Consider the following 22,687-nt stretch of genomic DNA (forward strand, 5'->3'; position numbering starts at 1 on the left):
AGAGTCTGAAATCCAGTCAGACAGGACAGTATGGGAGAAAGGTTGATAAACCTCGTTTCACAGCACCCCGTCCTTTTTGATAAAAGAAGGGATGATTTTATGAACAATGAATTAAAGGACGTCTGGCAGTCCATTGTCCAGCTTGGTGGCTGTGGTGAGAGTGCTAAGTGCTAAAGAAAGTTGATGTTGATGCTTGTTAAACGTTAGCTTGCTAGCTCACTGCTGCTGCTGCTACTCTCGTCCATGTTCACCCACACCCGTTCAAGCATCGCAGACTTGGAACACAACAACACGAAATTTTGCACCGCGTCCGTACCGTGCCTGTGTGTATGGTTTGAGCACGGAAAAGCGCTGCGCAAATATTCCGCAAATCCGTCCCGCATTTCCGTATTGCGGCAGTGAAAATGACCCTTAAGTATGGTAAAATTGAGCAACGTTAATGCGGTCCAAAGCTCCTATACTAGCGGTGTAAACACCAACACTCGCCTGGTGCTCAGTGCTCCCAATCCAGGCAGAGTCGGCAGAGGACTGGTTATGTGCTATATTTAGGTCACAGGTCTATGGTCACTTTGACAATCCAGCAGGTAACAACACATTAGCTCAGAGTTTAAGGGGTGTAACTGTTGGTAGATGTGGTTTATTGTGTGTAAATATGCCGAATTGTGGTTTTATGGGTTGTTGTTGACGGTTTGGCAAATCTAGCTGCTAATGTAGTCTGTCACTTGTTGCCACAGCAACAGTAAACATTCACATAAGGGTTAATGAGCTGTAAATAAAGATGTAGAATCAAGCTATGTTGTAAATACACATTAGATATGTTGTATTTTAGCACAAAATAAATGAATTTACCAGATAGTAAACCTATAGAAAATCATTAGTTTAATTTGCAAACTTTACCATTAAATTTATAGACCACACACACAGAAAGACCACAGTGACCATAGACTGACTTGAATAGAGCACATAACCAGTACTGTTACTATCTGCATAAAGTCAGTAAATTGATATTTATATATTATTTTTGGGTCTTAAATTATGTTCTTTGAGGTCTTAAAAAGGTCTTAAAAAGTATTAAATTTTACTTTTAAAATGGTGCAAGAACCCTGTTCATCCCAGTTTAGCCGTTTTAAGGCAGACTCAAGTTGTTATTGTTGACTCTTCGGGATACAATATGAGGAGTTTTTGTGACCTTTAGAGAAAGAGTATGGAGAGTGACTTTTGGTTAATTTCCTAGTAAAGAAAATGACATTGTGGTCAGAAAGACCGGTCAATAGGTTATAAGTTCTTGTAATTCTTTCTGATTTGTTAGTGAATAGTAGATCGATTTTAGTTATAGAGTGATTTGTAATTCTGGTAGATTGTTCTATTAGTTACGATAAGCTAAAGTGATCTGTAATAGATTTAAGTTTTTTCCTGGCTGCCTTATCGTCCCAATTTATGTTAAAATCTCCTGTCAAAATTATCTCTCTTTTGTGATTACATGATTGGAGGAGATCTTGAAGATGTTCATAGAAATCCCCTTTGGCTGACGGTTTCCTATATATACAGGTAACACTAAAGGACATTCCAGTACACAGAGAAATATTAACACCAATACATTCCAGTTTCACACATGGACGTCGGAACTATTTTCTGGAGGGGGGGCGGGATTTTTGTTGGGAGGGGCGGGGGAAGCACGCACACTTAGCGATGATTAAGGATTTCATTTGAAGTTATTTTATACAATAACATGTAGTTATAAGAGAAATAGAATGGATGAACACGGCATCTTTATTGTAAAGAAAATGAAACTTTGATAACTAAATCAAGCCATTTAAGGAACATAACATTATTTGTAACCTTGAATGCAAAAAAGAAAAGTCTGCGCTCCTGACTCAGGGCCGAATTCACAAAAGGATTGCGTGGCTTTTGCAGCCGCTAAACCGGTAAAAATGGAGCAAACACAAAGCACGCGCAGAGGGTGAAATGCTCCACTAACTGCGCTGCCAAACAGATTGCATCTCGGTGCTCCGGTGTTATTTGCACATATTTAAATGAGGTAATATGCATATATTTGGAACAAAAATATAATATATATTTATGCAAATGAGCCTCATTGATAAACAACATCTAATTCACTAACACCAGCGCTTATAGCCACACGCAGTTTGAGTGAAGTAAATAACGTCTTTAGAAAGCTGGTGCAAACTGGGCGCTCCTCTGTGGAAGCCTCTCACCCAGACTTTCCAGTGATCGTGGCAGCACTGATCGTCTGTTAAATCAGTCTGTAAATAATATTTTGACATTATTATTATAATCATTATTACTTTAATGGCATCCGAAGATATTGATGCGTTGAACAGGTGACAGTCTGCGGTCGTTCTCAAAACGCACTTCTGTCACGCACTTCAAAAGCAACTTTCAATAATTTATTTTACGAAACGGGGGAAACAAACGTGAACAAAAATGGTTCCATAATTCATATTAAATTCAAAAGATAACGAAAAAACAGCTACAAGTGAGAGGGAATAGTGATAAAGTGGTCAAACTTGGTCAAATCCACAGCCTCAACCCATCCGACACTGTTAGACTGACTAACCAGCAGACATCACTACATGAGGGCATACAGTATTCAGTACTTTGCCAAACAAAGTCTAATTAATACCAGCGCTAATAGCCTCACACAGTTAAGTGAAAAAAATAACTTTGCCATGTGGCTAATTGCAATCAGGGGCAAATCAGGGGCAAACTGCACTCAGCTGCCAAACTTTGTGGGCATGTTTGCGCTGGTATATCATTAGCGCAATATCCTTTGTGAATAGGACGTTAAGACGGGTGCAAGTGAAGTGCAATTCAAGGTGCTATCAGTGGCCGCAGTTCATTCTTTGTGAATTCAGCCCTCAGAGCTTTCATGCATTTCCAAAAGTGGACCTTCTCTCAGTTGACCTACTGATGAAGATTTTAAGCAAGGTCGAGACATCGCTTTCATCCATCCACTGTGAGTGTTCATAATGGCCAAATGTGTTAGTCTCTCCTGTGTCATGGTGTTGCGCAGCCAGGTTTTCAGCCTGCGCAAGGATGAGAAAGAGCGCTGGGACGCAGGGCAGGGCCAGACAGAGCTTAATGAGCTTCTCCGCCTCCGACAGCATGGAGTGGGTTTGGGGCTGCAAGGTTTGCAAGATGGACACAACATCCTGGATGCCAAGGCTACTGTATGTAGTCAGGCAGGTTGCATATCACATCAAAAGCATAGATCTATGCATTAATGATATGAAAGAGATAAATGTAAGTCAGACAAATTGAGTTTAAATTCAGATTCTTTATTTTTTTTAAAGCGTAATGCAGTGGGTAGGGAGGCTGCACCCCCGCACCCCTAGTTCCGACGTCTATGGTTTCACATTTACGGGCCATTCAATTAGATTACATTTTAACATAAAGTAGTACCCCCCTCCTTTACTTTGATCCCTGTCTTTCCTAAAAACATTATAACCTGGCATTGTGATGGCAGCTTCTGGAGATGAATGAGTTAACCAAGTTTCCATGAGACCTAGATAGTCAATGTTTGAGTTAATTAATAAGTGTTCTAACTGTTCTTGTTTTGGGATCATGCTCCTAATATTTAAGTGATCTCCTAGTAAGCCTCTTTTCTTATTTAGTGGGTCCCATATTATCTTTGCTTGGTTAAGGGTTTGAAATATTTTCACAGATCGATATTTCTTAAAGATGGGGTTTCTAGTTTTGGCATTATACTGAGTAACATTTCTAGGTTGAGAAATCATAGATACTTCATGTGGGCTAGACTGACCAGTGTCTGCTTGAGAGTCCAGTTGCAGAGTATGGCTAGAGAGGAGAAGCAATGGAGCGGCATCGAGCTGCTGAGCCATCGACTGTTGGCGCCTCCCCACTGGAGAGGCCGCTGCTGCTGCCACTGCTGTTGCTGCTGTTGGGATGTCGCCTGGGAGCGATGTAGTGTTACGGGCATCCAGCTGCTGAGCCGCCGGCTGTTGGCGCCTCCCCACTGGAGAGGCTGCTGCCGCTGCTGTTGCTGAGATGTCGCCTGGGAGCAATGTGGTGTTGAGGGCATCCAGCTGCTGAGCCGTCGGCTGTTGGCGCCTCCCCGCTGAAGAGGCCGGTTCTGCTGCTGCAGCTGTCGCCGCTGCTGCTGGGATGTCACCTGGGAGCGATGTGGTGTTGTGGGCATCCAGCTGCTGAGCCGTCGGCTGTTGGCGCCTCCCCACTGGAGAGGCCGGTGCTGCTGCTGCAGCTGTTGCCGCTGCTGCTGGGATGTCACCTGGGAGCGATGTGGTGTTGTGGGCATCCAGCTGCTGAGCCGTCGGCTGTTGGCGCTTCCTCGCTGGAGAGGCCTCTGCTGCTGCTGCTGCTGCTGCTGCTGCTGCTGGGATGTCACCTGGGAGCGATGTGGTGTTGAGGGCATCCAGCTGCTGAGCCGTCAGCTGTTGGTGCCTCACCGCTGGAGAGGCCGGTGTTTAAGTTAAGTTTATTCATTCATTCATTCATCTTCTAACCGCTTCATCCTCTTGAGGGTCGCAGGGGGGCTGGAGCCTATCCCAGCTGACATCGGACGAGAGGCAGGGTGGACAGGTCGCCAGACTGTCGCAGGGCTGACACATAGAGACAGACAACCATTCACGCTCACATTCACACCTATGGACAATTTAGAGTTATCAATTAACTTAGTCCCCAATCTGCATGTCTTTGGACTGTGGGAGGAAGCCGGAGTGCCCGGAGACATGCTGACACAGGGAGAACATGCAAACTCCGCACAGAAGGGCTCCCACACCCGGGATCGAACCGGCAACCCTCTTGCTGTGAGGTGACAGTGCTAACCACCACACCACTGTGCCGCCCTAAGTTAAGTTTATTTACTTTATTAATCCCCCTGAGGAGAAATTCTCCCCACTGGAGAGGCCGCTGGTGTTTATATGTCACCCGGGCATGACAGGGTGCAGAGGGCACCCCGCTGCTGAGCCGTCCGCCACTGGCACACTTGCACCGGACAGGCTGCTAGGCTGTCGACGCGGTGGAAAAAGCACCCGGCTGCTGGGTTGTCGGCTGTAAGACATGAGAGGCCACCAGAGACAGCAGCCCAATTTGCAACTATTGAGTCCAGGTTAGTTGATGGATTAACTGGAGCGAGAGCCCAGTCAACAACGGTGGTAGCCAGGTTAGCTGTTGTGATAATGGCAGAGCTGTTGTGTTGGCTGCTGTGAGGGCCTAGCGGCTAGCTGATGTGTTAGCTGCTGTGAGGACCCAGCCGGGCACAGCAAAGCCCAGGCTAGTTGTTGTAGCTGCACTGACGGCCAGGTAGAAGCGGTGGAGCCCAGGCTGGCTGTTGTGGCTGCCATGACGGCCAGTTTAGCAGTGGTGGTGCCCAGGCTGGTTGCTGAAGTTGCGGCGACGTCCAGGTTAGGAGCGGCGGAGCCCAGGTAAGTTGTTGTTGTGTCATAGCTAATTGGAGTGGTTGGGCTAAGCGAGGCTGTGGGCCAGGATGAGGATGATCGTGAGATGTACCAGCCCAATGGAGAGACCCAGAGCTTTCGTGTAGCCACGGTTAATGTTGCTTGATGGCCTTGTAGTACGGGCAGAGTCCATTAGTTTATTTAACAGGTGCTGGCTACCTTTGGCTTGGTTGTTGATCTGGTCGCTTTTATAGTGGTGTAGAGGCACAGTGGACATAAAAACAAGTAGACGATTACAAGAGTACATAAAAGGTTGAACGATAGAGATTGCAACGTTTTGACGGAGTTTGTAGTTATTTGTGGCTTAAACGCAGGACCTGCCTGCCTGTGCGTCTGCCTCACGTCCGCCATTAGACAAGATGATCTTGGTTGCAGACTGCGACAGCGGCTGCACAGACACAAACATATCATTAATAGTGATGCCAGCCTCTATGACCCAATTCACTTTCTCCACCTGGTCCAAGAAAAGGACCACGGCACCGCTCATCCGAGCAGCCGATTTTACGCTGCTGTGGCCAACCACCTTTCCCACAGCCAACCCAACTTCTTCCACGCTGCATGGAAAGCTGGTATCAACTTTGATGCCATGCCTCCGAGTCAGCCGGGAGAAAACAGCATTTACCATGGCGCCTGAGCCAAGAAACGCTGGCAGGCAAAACAAACAAAGCACAAAAAACAGCCCCCAACCCACCTAAACACAAAACTACACCAACAAACAACTAAAGTCAACTTATCAACACAAACTTCAACTACATTACAACAAAAAACATGAGTCAAAAAGACAGAAAAGATAGAAAAACACAACCTCGATCACACTCACTCCTTCCACTCAGAGAGAGAGAGAGAGAGAGAGAGAGAGAGAGAGAGAGAGAAAGAGAGACAAGATAGACAGACAAGAGAGAGAGACAGACAAGATAGACAGACAGAGAGACAGAGACAGAGACAGACAAGATAGACAGACAGAGATTTTTGATTTTTAACCCAACCTTTATTTAAACTAAATCCCTTGGACAATGATCATTACAAAAACATACTATACCAAATTTATGACAATATTTACATCAGCACATGACCAAAGGTTAAAAGTCCATCCTGTACAGAGCACAGCGCCTCCTCATGACACCAAATTTGTTCAGAAGTGTCCAGAACTTTTCATCTTCAAGGTCTTGGGATGGGACAGACCAAGGTTTGAAGTCGATTGGGTGAAATCTCTAGGACTAGTTCGATCATTTATGACCCCTGGAAATGGCCAAAAATGCACCAAAATTGCACAGTAAATTCAAAATGGCTGACTTCCTGTTGGGTTTAGAGCATGCCTCCAAGAGGCTTTTTTGTACGTCTCTGGGCGTTACATAAGCCTGCCGAGTTTCATACATGTAGGTTAAACTAGCTTCAGGGGCTGTTTCCTCAAACATTTGTAGGGGGCACTACTGAGCCATTTTTTGGAACCGGCACACGAAACCCTTAAAATATCAAATTTTTCACCAGTTCTGAGATGTGTGCAAAGTTTCATGAGTTTTCGGGTATGTTAAGCCTCCCAAAAAGGCAATTCATTTGGAGGAAGAATAATAATAATAATTAAAGCTGCAAGCAGCGGTGAACGGGCCCTCGCACCTTCACGCAACTCGGGGGGGGGGGGGCTGGCAGGACGTCTTCTGACGAGTCAATTCATTTCTGTCAAAGTTAGACATCACATGCAGGAGTGACTTGGCATATCCCTGATACAGTGCTGGAATGACATATTTCACATTTTGTATCACTTCCTCTTTCCACTAGAGGGAGTTGGAGAGAGCACAAATTATACATCATGTTTTTGTACATCAAATATACACCACAGCATTTAACTTTCAGATAAATCAAAAGACAAGTGTTTGAGACCTACTTCCTGTCACCACTAGCTAACACTATGAGTATCAGGAAATATGGTCATATAAATGTTTTCAGGGCAGAACTAATATGAATCATGTGAAGTTTGATGGAGATCAGAACATTTACGGCAACAATATAGCAATTTCCTGTTTCATGGTGAGACCTCAAAATTAAACCCTCTGCAGCATGTATAGACACTAATGATATGTCATGTTTGTGTACATCAAATACACACCACAGCACTGAAATTTCAGGTTAATCCAAAGATAAGTGTCTGGTAAGAAGTACTTCCTTTCACCACTATGTGGTACTATGACTATCACGGAATGTTATTGCTAATTATGCTAATTATGCAAATTGCTCAACATATGCAAATTAGCATCCGGCAGTTTCTGTATACTGGGGACCCATACTTCACATTTCTGCAATAAAACTTTGGTGTACTCAACATTTCCGGGTTCACCTAGTTGGCTGCTAGACTTAACTAGGTGGCGCTATGACTATCACGGAATATTGTCATATAAATGTCTTCAGGGTGGGACAAATATGAATCATGTCAAGTTTGGTGGACAACGGACCATTTACTCCAAATTTATAGCAATTTCCTGTTTCATGGCGAGACATCAAAATTAAACCCTCTGCAGCACACGTAGACACTAATGATATGTCATGTTTGTGAACATCAAATATAGACCACAGCCCTAGTAAACAGCACGATTACAATAGGGTCCTCATGGACGACTTCGTCGTCGCTCGGGCCCTAATAATAAACAGCGCGATTTCAATAGGGTCCTCGGAGGACTTCCTCGTCGCTCGGGCCCTAATAATAATAATAAACAGCGCAATTTCAATAGGATCCTCGGAGGACTTCCTCGTCGCTCAGGCCCTAATAATAATAATAATAATAAATAATAATAATAAACAACGCGATTACAACAGGGTCCTCACGGACGACTTCGTCGTCGCTAGGGCCCTAATTAAAGCTGCAAGCAGCGATGAACGGGCCCTCACTCCCCCATGCAACTGCAAGGCACACGGGGGCTGTGGCGCGAAGCGAGAAGGGAGAAAAAACCTGGCAGGTTTGAAAAAAACGCAATGTTTTGTTCATCCACCAGGGGCACTGGGAGTGTAACTAAATGTGTGCAGGTGTGTCCAGGGGCGGACCCTCATCACACGTGAAGTTTAGAGCAAATCGGACAATGTCAATGTATAATAGGGCATTTCCTGTTTCCACAAGGGGGCGGCATGAGCAAGATTGCCTACGAGCATATGGAGGCGTTGAGGGTGGGGCTCTTACCATGTACAGAAATTTTGAAGCAGTTTGGATGAATTATGAGGGAGAGAGAGCTGCATGAATATGCATGGAGATGGATAAAAAATGGCAGCGCCATAGCAGCCTTGCCCTTTGACCTACAGACAGGCAGAGCATAACTTTTGATCAGCATGGTCTCTGGATGATCTGTAAAAAAATTTAGGTTGATTGGATGAACTCACTAGGACTAGTTCGTTAAAATACAACATGTGGAAATCATGCCAAAATGACAAGTCAAAATCAAAATGGCCGACTTCCTGTTTGGAGTAGACCATTGGTGCCAGAGACTTTTATGTGCGTCTGGACAACATACACATGTGTACCAATTTTCATCTTCCTACTCCAAAAAAAACCCTATGGGGAGGGGTTTTTGAAAATTTGAAGGGGGCGCTATAGAGGCATTTTGTCCCCCCCATGGGCGACGCCCCTATCAGATGCAAGAGCTCGCCATTCTTGACCTGTGTATCAATTGTCATGAGGAGATGAGGTCGCTGAAGCCATCAAGAAGCCAAACTTATTTGGTGGCAAGGGAGGCGCCATAGCGGCCACGCCTCTTGACATTGGCTGTGGTCCCTAATAAACATACCAGGAACAAGAGGGTCCTCGCCCTTCAGCCGAGGTCCCTAATAAACACACCAAAAACAAGAGGGACTTCGTCCTTCGGCCGAGGTCCCTAATAACAATAAACGCGGCACCTCCCCTTAATGACATACTCTGTTCTTATTGACTTTGGAGTAAAAGCTTGTGAGAACAGGAAACCCACCCCAAAACTGACTGCAGTGCTATGACTTAAAATGACCTCCCCTTCCCATTCTCTTCGCCAGTCAGTCTCATTGTTCCTGTCACTGTGTGTCTCTTGTAAAAACAAAACATTTGAGTTTAGCTGTTTCATATATGTTAAACCTTTTCCTAACTTCTCTGGCCCCATTGACATTCAAACTCCCAACTTTAAAAGTATTCATAAAAAGTGAGAGATTTAAAACAATACTAAAAACAGCCAATAAACTAATTAAAATGCAAATTAGTGCTTTTCCCATCATGTAACAAATTTGTTTTTTTAACTTTCAGGATCAGTTTCTTCAATCTGAGCACTTCGTAATCAGTAAAATCAGAGTCAGCTTTTGTTTCTGATATGACATCTGGCTGATGTATAAAACGCCTCTTTATCAGGAAAATAATGCGCGAGTTTTACTCCTTTTATATTTTTTAACATTTTTGTTGTATAAGCCCTATCTTCCTGGCTGACTGAGTGTGTGACAGATTACTGTCATCAGAGACGCAGTCCTCACTGTCACTGCTATCTAACAACTCAGCTCTCCTGCCTGACTGTCAGCCTGCTGCTTTTTGCTCCTACGTCCACATTCTTCTTCCTACTGTGGCGCTTCTGTGGGATTGATATCCACGCAGCCTCCTGTTCCATCATCTCCACAGCTTCACCTGCCTGCCCACCACATGCTTCACCTGTCTTACTTGTTACACTTATACCTCACCTGCCTGCTCAACACCAGCCCCATCTTCCTGCTCAACACCAGCTTCACCTACCTGTCCAACACCAGCTTCACCTACCTGTCCAACACCAGCTTCATCTACCTGCCCAACACCAGCTTCACCTACCTGTCCAACACCAGCTTCACCTGTCTTACCTGCTTCACTTACCTCACTTGCCTGCTCAACACCAGCTTCACCTACCTGCTGTACACCAGCTTCACCTACCTTTCCAAAACCAGCTCCACCAACCTGTCCAACACCAGCTTCACCAACCTGTCCAACACCAGCTTCACCTACCTGCCCAACACCAGCTTCACCTGCCTCCTCACCTTTGTTTCCATCTGTGTCATCTCTCCCACTCACCCCACCCACCCTCCGGTTTTTCAATATCATGAAAAGTTGTCTCCGGTGGGAAATGACGTGTTTGAGTAATGGAGATTTACATCCAGACAGGACTTTTTTAATTGGAGAAACGATTTTACCGTGTCTGGATAACTTCCTGCTGAAGAACACATCACTTGTGAACGGGGGGACGTTTTACAGAGTGATCTTTGTTGCCGGTTGAGTGAGTGGCAGCACCAACTCAAACAAACCACCGACACTGATCCCCGTCTCCACCAGGCAGTTCACCTGCTCCACCTTCTCCAGGAACAAGACCACCGCACTGTTCATCCGGGCCGCCGATTTCACCGAGGCATGCCTGACCACCTCTCCTACGGCGAGGGCAACCTCATCCACGGTGTGCGGAAACCTAGCACCCAACTTGATGCTGTGTCTCCACGACAACCAGGAGAAATCACCGCCGCCTACCACCATGGCGTGTGAGATGCCAAGACAAAAGCAGACAAAGCCTGGCTGGTAAAACACAGAAAACCCAACAAAACACTACTACACTGACAAATACATTAAAGAGAAAAAGACAGAAAAGATAGAAAAAGATTGAAAAACTCAATCAAACCGCTCACACACGCTCACAACGCTCCACTCAGAGAGAGAGAGAGAGAGACAGACAGACAGACAGACAGAGACACAGACAGACAGACAGACAGACAGACAAAGAGAAAGTGACTCCAATTCTCATCGTTACAAAGCTCTCCATAGTCAAGAGGAGAAGATAGAGAAGAGTCCCCTCAGCCAGCTGGTCCTGAGGCTCACCTCCTCTAACAATACAAGGCCTCAGCACAGCCCTCACACAATCCGGCCCAACCAAATTATAGCTAAAGAAAAAGAAAATTACATTAACTATTGGACATCTACCACAAAAACTCAAAGCAAACTTCAATGCTATTTGGCTCTAAATAGACAGTATACGATGGCAAACTATCTGACCACCATGACTGATTGATTTTGATACCCTCTCTGATCAGGAGAAAATGCAACATCTACTTGGAGAAAACAGTGTCAGTGCCATAGAAGCAGCAAAATATGTCAGTGCATGTCACAGCCTGAGAGAGACACAACAACACAACAACACAGTCTCCTTATAACACTCTGCCTATTTAATGTATTTATATTAATAATTAATGTATTGTATTAATTGTATTGTAATTGAATTGTATGTCTGTATGTACGTTCTGCTTTCGGTAACAACGGTTCATACCATTCATGCCAATAAAGCTAATTTGAATTTGAATTTGAATTTGAGAGAGAGAGAGAGAGAGAGACAGACAGACAGACAGACAGACAGGCAGGCAGGCAGACAGAGAGAGAGAGAGACAGACAGACAGACAGACAAAGGCAAGTGTGGTGATCAAAGGGCTGTTTGGCCTACAACACAAAATGGCTGACAACAGAGAACTACAAGATGGCTGAATCAAAGCTGGCTTTAGATCGAGGGAGGTCTTGTCTGACCGTGTGATCAGGACAAAGACAAAGGAAAAGAAGCGGGACTTTGAGTTGCCTCTTTAGGTGTAGCTATGTTGAAAGCCTATTTGTAAATGAGTCTATGTGAATGTGATATGTGTTGCAAATGGTCTGGATCAATGCAGAGGATGTTTAGCTGCATGCAAGGCGTTTCTGTGAACAGCATTAGCAAACTAAACACTTAGCTTTGGCGAAGCCAACTAACCAATAACCTAATTGCAAACAATCACAACAATGACTCGGTAAACAGCATTAAATCACATTCAAAACAAATTAAACAGTCTTGCTTAGCCTGTACAGCTGTGATAAAACTATGCCCAGTTGTTACATTACCGATCCTTGAATGGATGGAAGAACGAGTCACTTTGTAATGTGCTGCTCTTGTTAGCCGGCAGGAGAGGCTGGAAAGAGCTGTGGTTCCAAATGCAGTCTTTGTTGTGTCCTTGTTCCAAAGCTGCAGATCCGAGGAAGCTGGTTGCTCGGGTTCTTTGCAGAGTTAGACGCTGGGGTGCTAACTCAATTTGGTTCTCCTTGTCACTGGAAAGCTAGTTGCAAACCTTGTGTTTGCAAATCTAACTTCTCTGGTTCAGGTTTGCCTCTGTCTTGAGCATGGCAAGTCGTGGTCCAGGAGAAAGAGAGGTTGTGAGCAATTGCCCTCCCTTTAGTGGTTTGGAGCAATGGCCTCTGAGTTGGTCAGAGACCAAGAGAAAGAGAGATCTGTCTGGGCGGGCCAAAGGCCCAGGAGCCAGAGGTGCTGTGAGCTGGTCGACAGCTCACAAGCAAGACAGTGTCTGTCTGAAGGGAGCAGACCTTCTACAGTGGCCTGGTGACATTACAGAGTCACATGTCACTGTAAAAGTCCTTTCCAATCAAGTTTGACGACTGGTCTCACTGAGGTGAGAAATGGCTCTCTTTGTCTGAAGAACAAAAAGCATGCAGAGAAGAAAAGTCTTCACATGTCCAGTTTAGATTTTAACAAATGACAAATCACCTTTGGTCCCGTGAATCCCAACACTATTATATTGACATTAGACATGACATACCAAAATTTATCATATGTCGTTTATCATTTTACATGTCTACATTTCACATTCAGGGTCGTGTGGTTTTAGATGACCCTGATAAGGCACATATGATTTTTCATATGTTAAAACAAAAGTTTTACATATAATGTCACATGTGAAACATCATTTTAGGCACATGTAGTTTCCAGACATTTCACATATGACCCAGATTTACATGTGGGGTTTTTTTGCTGTAGTTTTACAGTTGTAGGCATACTGCTTACATGTTTCATGTAGTCCTTCAGAAAAACATATTAGATCACTTTAATGACAGATACAGAATCAATAACACATTTCATATTTAGGCTGCTTGTTTTTGTGTACTTTTTGTACACAAGACAAGAATAGTATATGAATATAAAACAAAAAATAAAAAAGTGCACTCAGCAGGGTACAGAGCTCTGTCAGAAGGCTGCCCGTGCTGATCACATCCACTCTAGAAAATTCCATCAGATGTCAATTTTTGAAGGAGCTGCAGCATGTTGCACACAGTTCTCCTACTAACAGACACTGTACGTTAAATATAGATACTATGTAATTACAAGGGTTGAATGTATTTTATGTAATTGAAACACAGCACACATAACAACAACACATAACTAAACTTTCAGTGGTGTTAACTGTGTAGACCAATCAGTGTTTGCTGAGGTGCTGCGTGAGGAAATGCACACCACATGAACATTCTGATCGTTCCTCATTCGAAAGCTGACTACATGTTAGCAGACACTGTCAGCCAGAAATTCTGGTCCCCAGGCCCTTTTGAGACTTTGGTGCTGTTTTTTGTTGTGCTGTTTAAGGATGATTTTTTTTAACCTAAGGAGGGAATATTAGAACCATTTAACACTGGGTCATCTGTATCTGGGCTGTTATAGTGTTTTCGTGCAAGGGTTTTACTAGCCAGACAGTTACCCTGAGCCCACAGGCTTTACATAGTGATTTTGTTTAATGATGTATTTCACTAAGACCGACATAATATATATATAATATAACCCCTTCCCCCATATATAAACACGTTTGGTTATTATCAAAAACACATGTAGTTTTTATCTAAGAGGCAACTGTTTATGATTATTGTTGCATTGTTTATATATAAAGCTTTCCTGCTCTTCAACAGCCATTTATTTTTTCTCACACAGTCATGCACATACTGTAGATGTAGGTTTTTATCGATATAAGATTTACTTAAGATAAGACAAGACAAGACAAGACAAGATAAGATAAGATAAACTTTACTGTCCCAAGCGGGAAATTTATTTTGGGCACATAGTGCGACATAACTGCATAGCAGTTACAACCATCATATACAAACAAGACACACAGTAGACAACCATGTAGTATGCACGGCCAGATTTGAATAACATAATAGTGCAATTAGGACTACTGGATTAAATAAATACATCAACTTTATCATGTCAGGTAAGGCTAAAAGAATAAAAGCTCCTTAAGGTTGCCCTAGCCCAGGAGGTAATCATAAAAACTGCAATAAAAAACCTTTTGTATAAATAGTGCAAATAAAATACAGTAGTACAAATTAAACTGTCGCAAATAAAAACTAAAGTGCCTGTAGGAACGCTTTTAGAAGAAGCCTCACTAGAAAAAGTGCACTTAAAACACACAATCAGCAACACGTAAACTTAGCATGAATTATTTCAAAAACATGTCACTGCCAGTTAAGAAGAAATCTGTTCATTCTGTTCATACGATTGGTTCTTGCATTAGGTCCAATGTTTCCACCTTCCGCCCGAACAAACTAAAGAGAAACAAAAACAAAGTGTGTAAGTGTGTGTGTTCAGGCAGAAACACAGCATGTGTGTCGGCTGTGAAGATCAATCCATTTGTTTAGTTAGCATGAATGCAATCTTGGACTTAAAGTGTGTGTGTGTGTGTGTGTGTGTGTGTGTGTGTGTGTGCGTGTGTGCGTTCCTGCGTGCCTGCGTGCGTGGGTGGGTGCATGTGTGTGTGTGGGTGGGTGGGTGTGTGTATGTGCAGGGCCTGCAGACAGGAACCAAGGAGCTGCAGGAGACTGGCGTGAAGTTTTGCCACAGTCTACTGTCTGTGACCAAAGACATGAATGTTCTTTACAGCCGAAGACTCATCAACCACATTGACCTGGACCGCAGCACCCTGGACCACAATTCTTACAAGTAAGACATCCTGAACACATCCTAACACATCCTGACAAGGCCTGTGACATCGCAATTTCTGTCAAAATGGGGTATACAAATGAGGGCAATCCTCTTACGTGAGGACATTGTCCTGCTGGTTAGGACTTAAGTTTTGGTTTACAATTAGAATTAGTATTTGATAAGATGAACATTTAACCTCCCAATTTACCATGGGTCCAGATAGAGGAAAAATGTGCCGGAGGGCTAACTTTAGATACATATCTATACTCTGACTCTCTCAAAAAACTTAAGCAGAATACAGCTAACCCATTTGTTAAAACCACAATTATAGCCTGGCATGATTCACAGGAAATGTTTAAAGTGCCGACTGGGCTTTCACAATTTGCTCCTATCTGGGGCAATTCTTTATTTACACCAGGCAAATCGGATCGTGGATTCAGACTCTGGGCTCAATTGGGACTACAGAAGATTGCAAATCTTTATTCAGATAACACCCTCATGTCCTTTGATAATCTTAAAGAAAAATTTGGGATCCCTCAAACTCATATGTTTAAATACTTTCAAATACGGAGTTTCATCCACTCAAGGATGCAATCATATCAATGTCCTCCCCTAAGTACTACTGAAAACTTGGCAACATCTGACCCATATGCTAAAAGTAAGATCTCAGTATTATATAAGAATCTGGTAGAGACATCTTTGGAATCTTCGGATTACAAAAGAATGGCATGGATAGAGGATCTTCAAAGAGAAATCACTGAAAATGATTGGGAAAAAGCTTGCTATCAAGCACAAACACTATCTATTAATAGCAGATTGAAATTGATCCAATATAATTGGCTTATGAGAACATACATAACTCCTGAAAAGCTCAATAAATTTAATCCTAATATCCCTGATAGTTGTATAAAATGCAGAACGGAGAAGGGAACCCTTTACCACTGTATATGGAAATGCAAATATTTACAAGAATTCTAGAAAAATATAACTAATACAATCTCCATCATAATCCAGAAAAAAATCCCTGTATGCCCAGAGATCTGCATCCTCGGACTGTTACCAGAAACACTGGTCCTGAGAACACATGAGAGTAAGCTGCTTAACCTCTGTTTAATACATGCGAAACGTCTTATTGCCAGACATTGGAAAAGTGTTAATTGTCCTTCTTTGAACATGTGGATTAATGAACTTTCTTCTTGCTTGTCGATTGAAAGACTTACATATACAATCAAACAAAAGAGTCATATTTTTCATAAAATATGGGATTCATTTATCATATTTTTGAAATCAAGACTTGATATCCTAACTCCTTAAACCTAACATCTACCAAGTAAGACTGTACCCTTTTAATTTAATTTTTTTTAATTTTATTTTATTTCATTTAAATTTTATTTAGGTATAGTTTCTCAGTTTGTTTCTCTTGTTTCTTTTTATTTTATTTTACATACATAATATTTTATTTTTCTTATTTTTATGTATACATAAGTATTGTTTTGTGTTTTGTTTGTCAGTCGAGTATTTATATATCTACTTGATGACATGTAGGTGTGCTGTACATATTGTAGCCACAGGGACATATGTACATATTTAAGTTATTTTCTTTATTTGCAGCTGCCAACATAACAACACATTATTGTTATTGTTTTCTTATACTGTTGGCTCTGTGTTCAGGGTTTGGGGGAGGGAGGGAAGTTGTTTAAAGACTTGAAAGATATAACAAATTATCCTGAACGAATGTTGTACCAAGTTCAAAAATCAATAAAGATATGTGTTATAAAAAAAAAAAAAAGATGAACATTTAAAGTAAGGCTTACATGATATTGACAATGCTTGCCAAATGTTCAGATGTAGCGTTGTAATACATTACCAATGTGTATGCAAAATCAATCAATCACACCCGATTGGAAGAAATATGTTTTTCTGTACATCTCTTGCTGTCTACAGGTAGGCATTGTGTCAGTGATTCTGAAGTTCAAATGGTATAATGTTATCTGGTTTAAAAAGCTACACACTAAATGAGAGGTCCCGTGTGTTGGGGCTCCCATCGTGCCGGTGTCCAGCAGTGGTGCTCCTTGCCAGTATACCCAGAAGCTTCCTCCCCGTCCGCTTTTTCCTCCAGCCACTGCCATCTTTGGAGATTCCATAATAAGAAATATCAGGTTTTTTAATGCAGTAACACACTGCTTTCCTGGAGCTACTGTAGCCATCCTGTTACAGAAGCTTCCAGGTCTGTTTCTGTCCCCCCTCCCCATCTCATCGTTCATCTCTGGTCCGATTCCCACACTTGGCCATGGGTGAGAGAGCTTCAGCAGGATCCTTAGCCTACGCACTTATCTCCTGTCGGCCTGCAGGGCTCCCAACATAGGCTTCATTGACAACTTTAATTTGTTTTGGGGATGACATTCCTTTTTTAAGCTGGACGGGCTCCATCCTAATACACTTGGCAGCCGCACGTTCACAGCTAATTTACAGCATGTTGTGCAATCCTGTCCACGTGTCTGACTATTTTCATCCCACACACCTGGCCCTCCCCCTCCCCCTTCTTCTATGGTGCCGACTCAGAGTACTGTCCACAGTGAGAACTCCCCCTACAGGCACCATCGGGCACCAACTCCCTCTACTACTGTTCTCCCCATTCAAACTATTGTGACTGATAGGCCTCCTTGTGTGTGTGGCAGTTTTAAGGCTGTGAATAATACTAACCTCCTTCACACTGCACCTGTCACCTGGTGGTGCCTACAATCACTACCTCGAGCCTCTGTCTTCGGCAGAGCTGGATCTGACATCATCAGATTGGATTAATAAACGCCAGATCCATGGCAAACAAATAATTTGTTTTGAATGATTTCTTTGTATCCAATAACGTGGACTGCATGCTCATCTCTGAAACCTGGCAGTAAGCCGATGTCTTTGCCTCTCTAAACACACCATGTCCGCCAGATTGCGCTTATTCCTGTGCCCCTAGATCCACAGGCCGAGGAGGAGGCTTAGCTATGGTCTATCGAGACTGTTTTTACTTTAGCTCGCTAAACTCTGGATCTCACTCGTCCTTTGAAGTGCTAATGAATAAAATTAGCCACACAAACCCCTTTCACTGCGTTCTAATTTACCGCCCCCCAGGTAGAAACAGCTCATTCCTAGCTGAGTTTGGTAACTTTCTGGCATCCATCATCTGCTTGGACAGAATTCTCATGATAGGGGATTTCACATTCATGTAAACAAGAGCTCGGACAATTTTGCAGTTGACTTTCTCAACATTGCTGAATCATTTCTCTTCACCCAACATGTCTCTGGTCCCGCTCACAGCAAGGGCAACACATTAGATCTTGTTTTCACGATTGGATTAAATGTCAACGATGTGTGTACTGGGGAGTTGCTGGTGACTGATCACAAAGGCGTTATGTTTAACTTATCATTTGATAAGGATTTTGTACCAGTGAAGCTAACCAAATGCTCTCACATTGTTAACAGTTCAGCTGTAGAAAGTTACACTGCTAATTTCAATAGCAATGTTTTGGTGTCCCGCGATGATGACGTAGATTGTTTGGTTCATGTTTTCAACATGCACTGCACAGCCATTTTAGATGACGTAGCTCCCCTAGTAACTCGCACTGTCTGTCCTGTAAATTCCTCTCCCTGGTTTAATGATGACATCCATGGACTTAGATGCATATGCCGCAAAACAGAGAGACTATGGAAATCCACCAACCTCCCAAGTCCACTGTATTCACCTCAAAGAGCTGATAGGTGATCTTAAGGACATGATTAAAGGCCCAGACATACTCGGGCGGGACGTACGAGGAGCGGACTCCGTGGAGGTCCGCCCGGACTAAAAGCGGACGTCTGCAAGCCCTGTGCGCGCAAAGCTCAGATTTTACGACCGCGTGGACTCCGCTCCACGCACCAGTGTCACACAAAAGACTGCTCAGCATGTATTTTTAACATCGACATCCGATAAATGTGACACCGATCTGCATTTTGTATTTGCCGCCATCGCGTGGTGGAACAGAGCAGGAGCATCTGATGATGTGTGCCCAACTAGATCGTCTAACTTTTCACTATTCATTCTGAAGTATTGAAAGTGTTTATGTCAAGACTTCGCATGTCCCTCACCAACATGGCAAGCTCCCCTTCCTGGTCTCTTGTGGCATTTAGTGGCCATACATACCACCGTCTATTCAGTTTATTTGCTTGCAGAGCCAGCAGGCAGAGCAGCTCCTCTTCCTCGTTGTCAGGGCCGGCCCAAGCCTCCATGGGGCCCCAAGCAAAATTTGATTTTGGGGCCCTCTATTACTGCTAATAATACTGATTATTGATCATTCACACACCCACTGTAAGTTATTATATGTTCTATTCTGTCATCACTTGTAAAACTAGATGTGAGAACTTTCTGTTGTAGTTAGATTGTAATCCACAGTGAAAGCAGACAACAGATTTGCAAACTTGCTGAAAAATCTCTCAATTAATATTTGGCAAAGTCAGCAACACCCCCTACTGGCCACATAGAGAATCAATACATAAAACCTCAAAGAGCAGCCCAGCATGTTTTACCTATTTATGGTTTTTAATCTGAAATTGTAGCAAATTCAGCTACAAGAGCAGCTGGGGGTTGATTTACACTTAATATTCAAAGTGATATAGTACTAAGTGGGATACCAAATGTCATCTAGGCCAACTAAAAGTAACAAAATAAACCAATCATTTACTGTAAACACAATCTGCTTTATTATTTTTTGTTTCAAATAAACTGCAACACAGAGGGGACAGTGGGCACAGTGGATGGAGCAAAGAATGGAGATGGACCTAAGATGAAAAACAACAACAAAAGCTAGTCATGTTAGATATCATATTATACTTGAAAATAGTACAGCTATAGCTTGTAATAAGAAAACAATCTGCCAGTGGAACAACTGAACATTGCTTGAGAAGTTTTGAAATAATATGCATTTGTCTAAAAACATGTCCCTTTTCATATGATTATGTCTTATATTAAAAATGATTCATCTTAGAATGTTCTGCAGTACACTGAGCAATTACAAAGCCTGTTTTGTTGTTAACTTACCAGGTAGGGCTGAGGTTGTAGCAGACACAGAGGGGACAGTGGGCACAGTGGATGGGTCAGAGGATGGAGATGGACCTAAGATGAAAAACATGTCCCTTGTCATATGGTTATATATTAGTATATCTTAATGAGATAATTTGACTAGAAATTAAATATATATGGTGACAGTTTTTCCCTCACCTGATTCATTAGCCTTGGCTGAGCCTGACGAGGTGGACTGCCCTTGGGCTGAGTCAGTGCCTCCTCCAAAATACTTTAACAGTGCTCCTGGGGAAGTTTCATATAACTTATGAGCATATTAGGAAGTTGATGTAAAAGCAATTTGTTTATTTACTCACATAAATGACTATGCTCTGCAGCAAACAATATATCTCAAACCATAAGTTAACTAAGTTAATTCATTAATGCAAAAACATATTGCTAGCAAACCGCATCTGTAATTAATGTTAGTTGTTATTAAACATTTGCTATCAAACGTTGTTATCAAAAACGTTGTTTTGATGCCAAAAAGCGACCCAGAATATATACACCGAGAATCAACTTATTCAAAGTATTACACAAAGACAAAAATGTTAAAGGAGAAGTTTCTCTAGTTTTGAAGTAACGTTAGCTAGCTAATTTGCTATTATAGGCTAACGTAGTTGGAACAAAATATCAACAATAATTAGGGACTTTCCTAATTTGAGGAAACTTTTCAAAATCTCCTTGACACCAAACGTTACATTACCAAGACATGCAAACATAATAATAATAATAATAATAATAACTTTTATTTGAAGGCACCTTTCTTGGCATTCAAGGACACCGTACAGATACACAAAATGACATTAAAAAGACATTAAAAAGAAACAACAATTTTAAAAACAAAACAAAAAAACAATAGAAAGTGACAGAGCAATTGGCAACAGATGGAATAGGTAGTTTTAAACAGATGTGTTTTGAGTTGTGATTTGAAATGGGGGAGTGAATTGATGTTTCTGAGTTGGGGTGGTAATGAATTCCAGAGACGGGGAGCAGAGCAGCTGAATGCTCTGCTCCCCATGGTGGTACCTTTATCTTGTCGTTTTTTCTCCTCTTCCTCTTTCTTCCTTTTTCTTTTTTCTGCCCCTGAAGGGTTCCACCTGCTCCTAGCTCCTTGGATGCGCAGTGCGCACTGCACGGCTGGATGCACACCTTACTTGTGGAACTCTGACATTTAGAGCAGAGAGACAGTAGGAAACTACACTCTGTTAACAAAATATTGTCTTTTTGTACAACAACGTACATTTGATAATATATGAATCATCATCACTCACACATGGAAAAAAAATAATTATTTTTTTCTTCTTTTTTTTTTTTGAAGTTAATTGCTTTTGGGGGCCCCCTAGTGGTCATGGGGCCCTAAGCAGGTGCTTACTTCGCTTATGCCTTGGGCCGGCTCTGCTCGTCGTCAGTGTAGGATGCCATGACAGAAGAGTGTAAACAACGCGCAAGAATTGTGGATAATGTAGTGTTTCACGGACATTTTTACAGGAAACTACAATGCAGAAGTGCGCTCGACTATGGAAGCCCGAATGACTGCGGACATTCCTCACGGAGTCCACTCTGCTTATAGTACGCCTGAGTCTGTGAGCACCTTAAGAGTGCTAGAGCTGCTTACTTTAACAACCTCATTACATCTAGCAAACACAATCCCAAAGTGTTATTTAACACCATCAACACTATTGTCAGCCCCCCTCTTCCCTCTGTTCCTGTGTTTTCAAACAAAGATTGCAACTGTTTTCTTTTGTTTTTTGTAAATAAGGCTGCTGATGTTAGGGCAAGCATCACTCCTTCCCCCTCCATCTTTCTCATCAGTCCAGTCATCCAGTGATCATTGTGCAGCTTTTCGCCCATCTCCTTGACTGATCTGTTTGACATAGTGAGCACTATGAAGGCCTCCTCAAGCTCCCAAGACATCCTCCCTACCTGTATGTTCAAGGAAGTAATTAGCTCTGTAGGCCCTAGTATTTTCACCATCATCAACAAATCCCTAGTCTCTGGCTCTGTCCCTTCCTACTTCAAGCAGGCGGTCGTCCAGCCTCTCCTTAAAAAGCCTAATTTGGACTCCTCAATTCCGAAAAATTACAGACCCATCTCCAAGCTGCCTTTTGTCTCTAAGGTCTTAGAGAAAGTTGTGGCCAACCAGCTCACTAGCTATCTGTCAAATCACAACCTCACAGACAAATTTCAATCCAGCATCCGTAAAAGACACTCCACTGAAACCGCCCTCCTCAGAGTCTGAAATGACCTCATGAGGTCAGCTGATCATGGTGAATGTTCTGTCCTAGTCCTATTAGACCTCAGCACGGCGTTTGATACAATGGATCATGGCATCCTGCTGGACAGACTCAGGGAGTGGGTGGGCATATCTGGAAGCGCTTTAAATTGGTGCGCCTCATATCTTAGGGAGAGAAGCTTCTCTG

At 42.8% G+C, this 22,687-nt stretch overlaps 1 protein-coding gene across 2 annotated transcripts in view; it reads left to right on the forward strand.

The window, feature by feature from the left end:
• agbl1 (AGBL carboxypeptidase 1) overlaps positions 1-22,687 on the forward strand; it is a 746,393-nt gene that overhangs the window by 650,949 nt on the left and 72,757 nt on the right. For both annotated transcript variants that reach the window (XM_078168290.1, XM_078168291.1), the window contains exon 26: positions 15,045-15,199. In XM_078168290.1, the coding sequence (XP_078024416.1) occupies positions 15,045-15,199 (155 nt within the window). The remainder of the gene's footprint in view (positions 1-15,044; positions 15,200-22,687) is intronic.

Source organism: Epinephelus lanceolatus, chromosome 5, assembly GCF_041903045.1.
Source record: "Epinephelus lanceolatus isolate andai-2023 chromosome 5, ASM4190304v1, whole genome shotgun sequence".
Lineage (NCBI taxonomy): Eukaryota > Metazoa > Chordata > Actinopteri > Perciformes > Serranidae > Epinephelus > Epinephelus lanceolatus.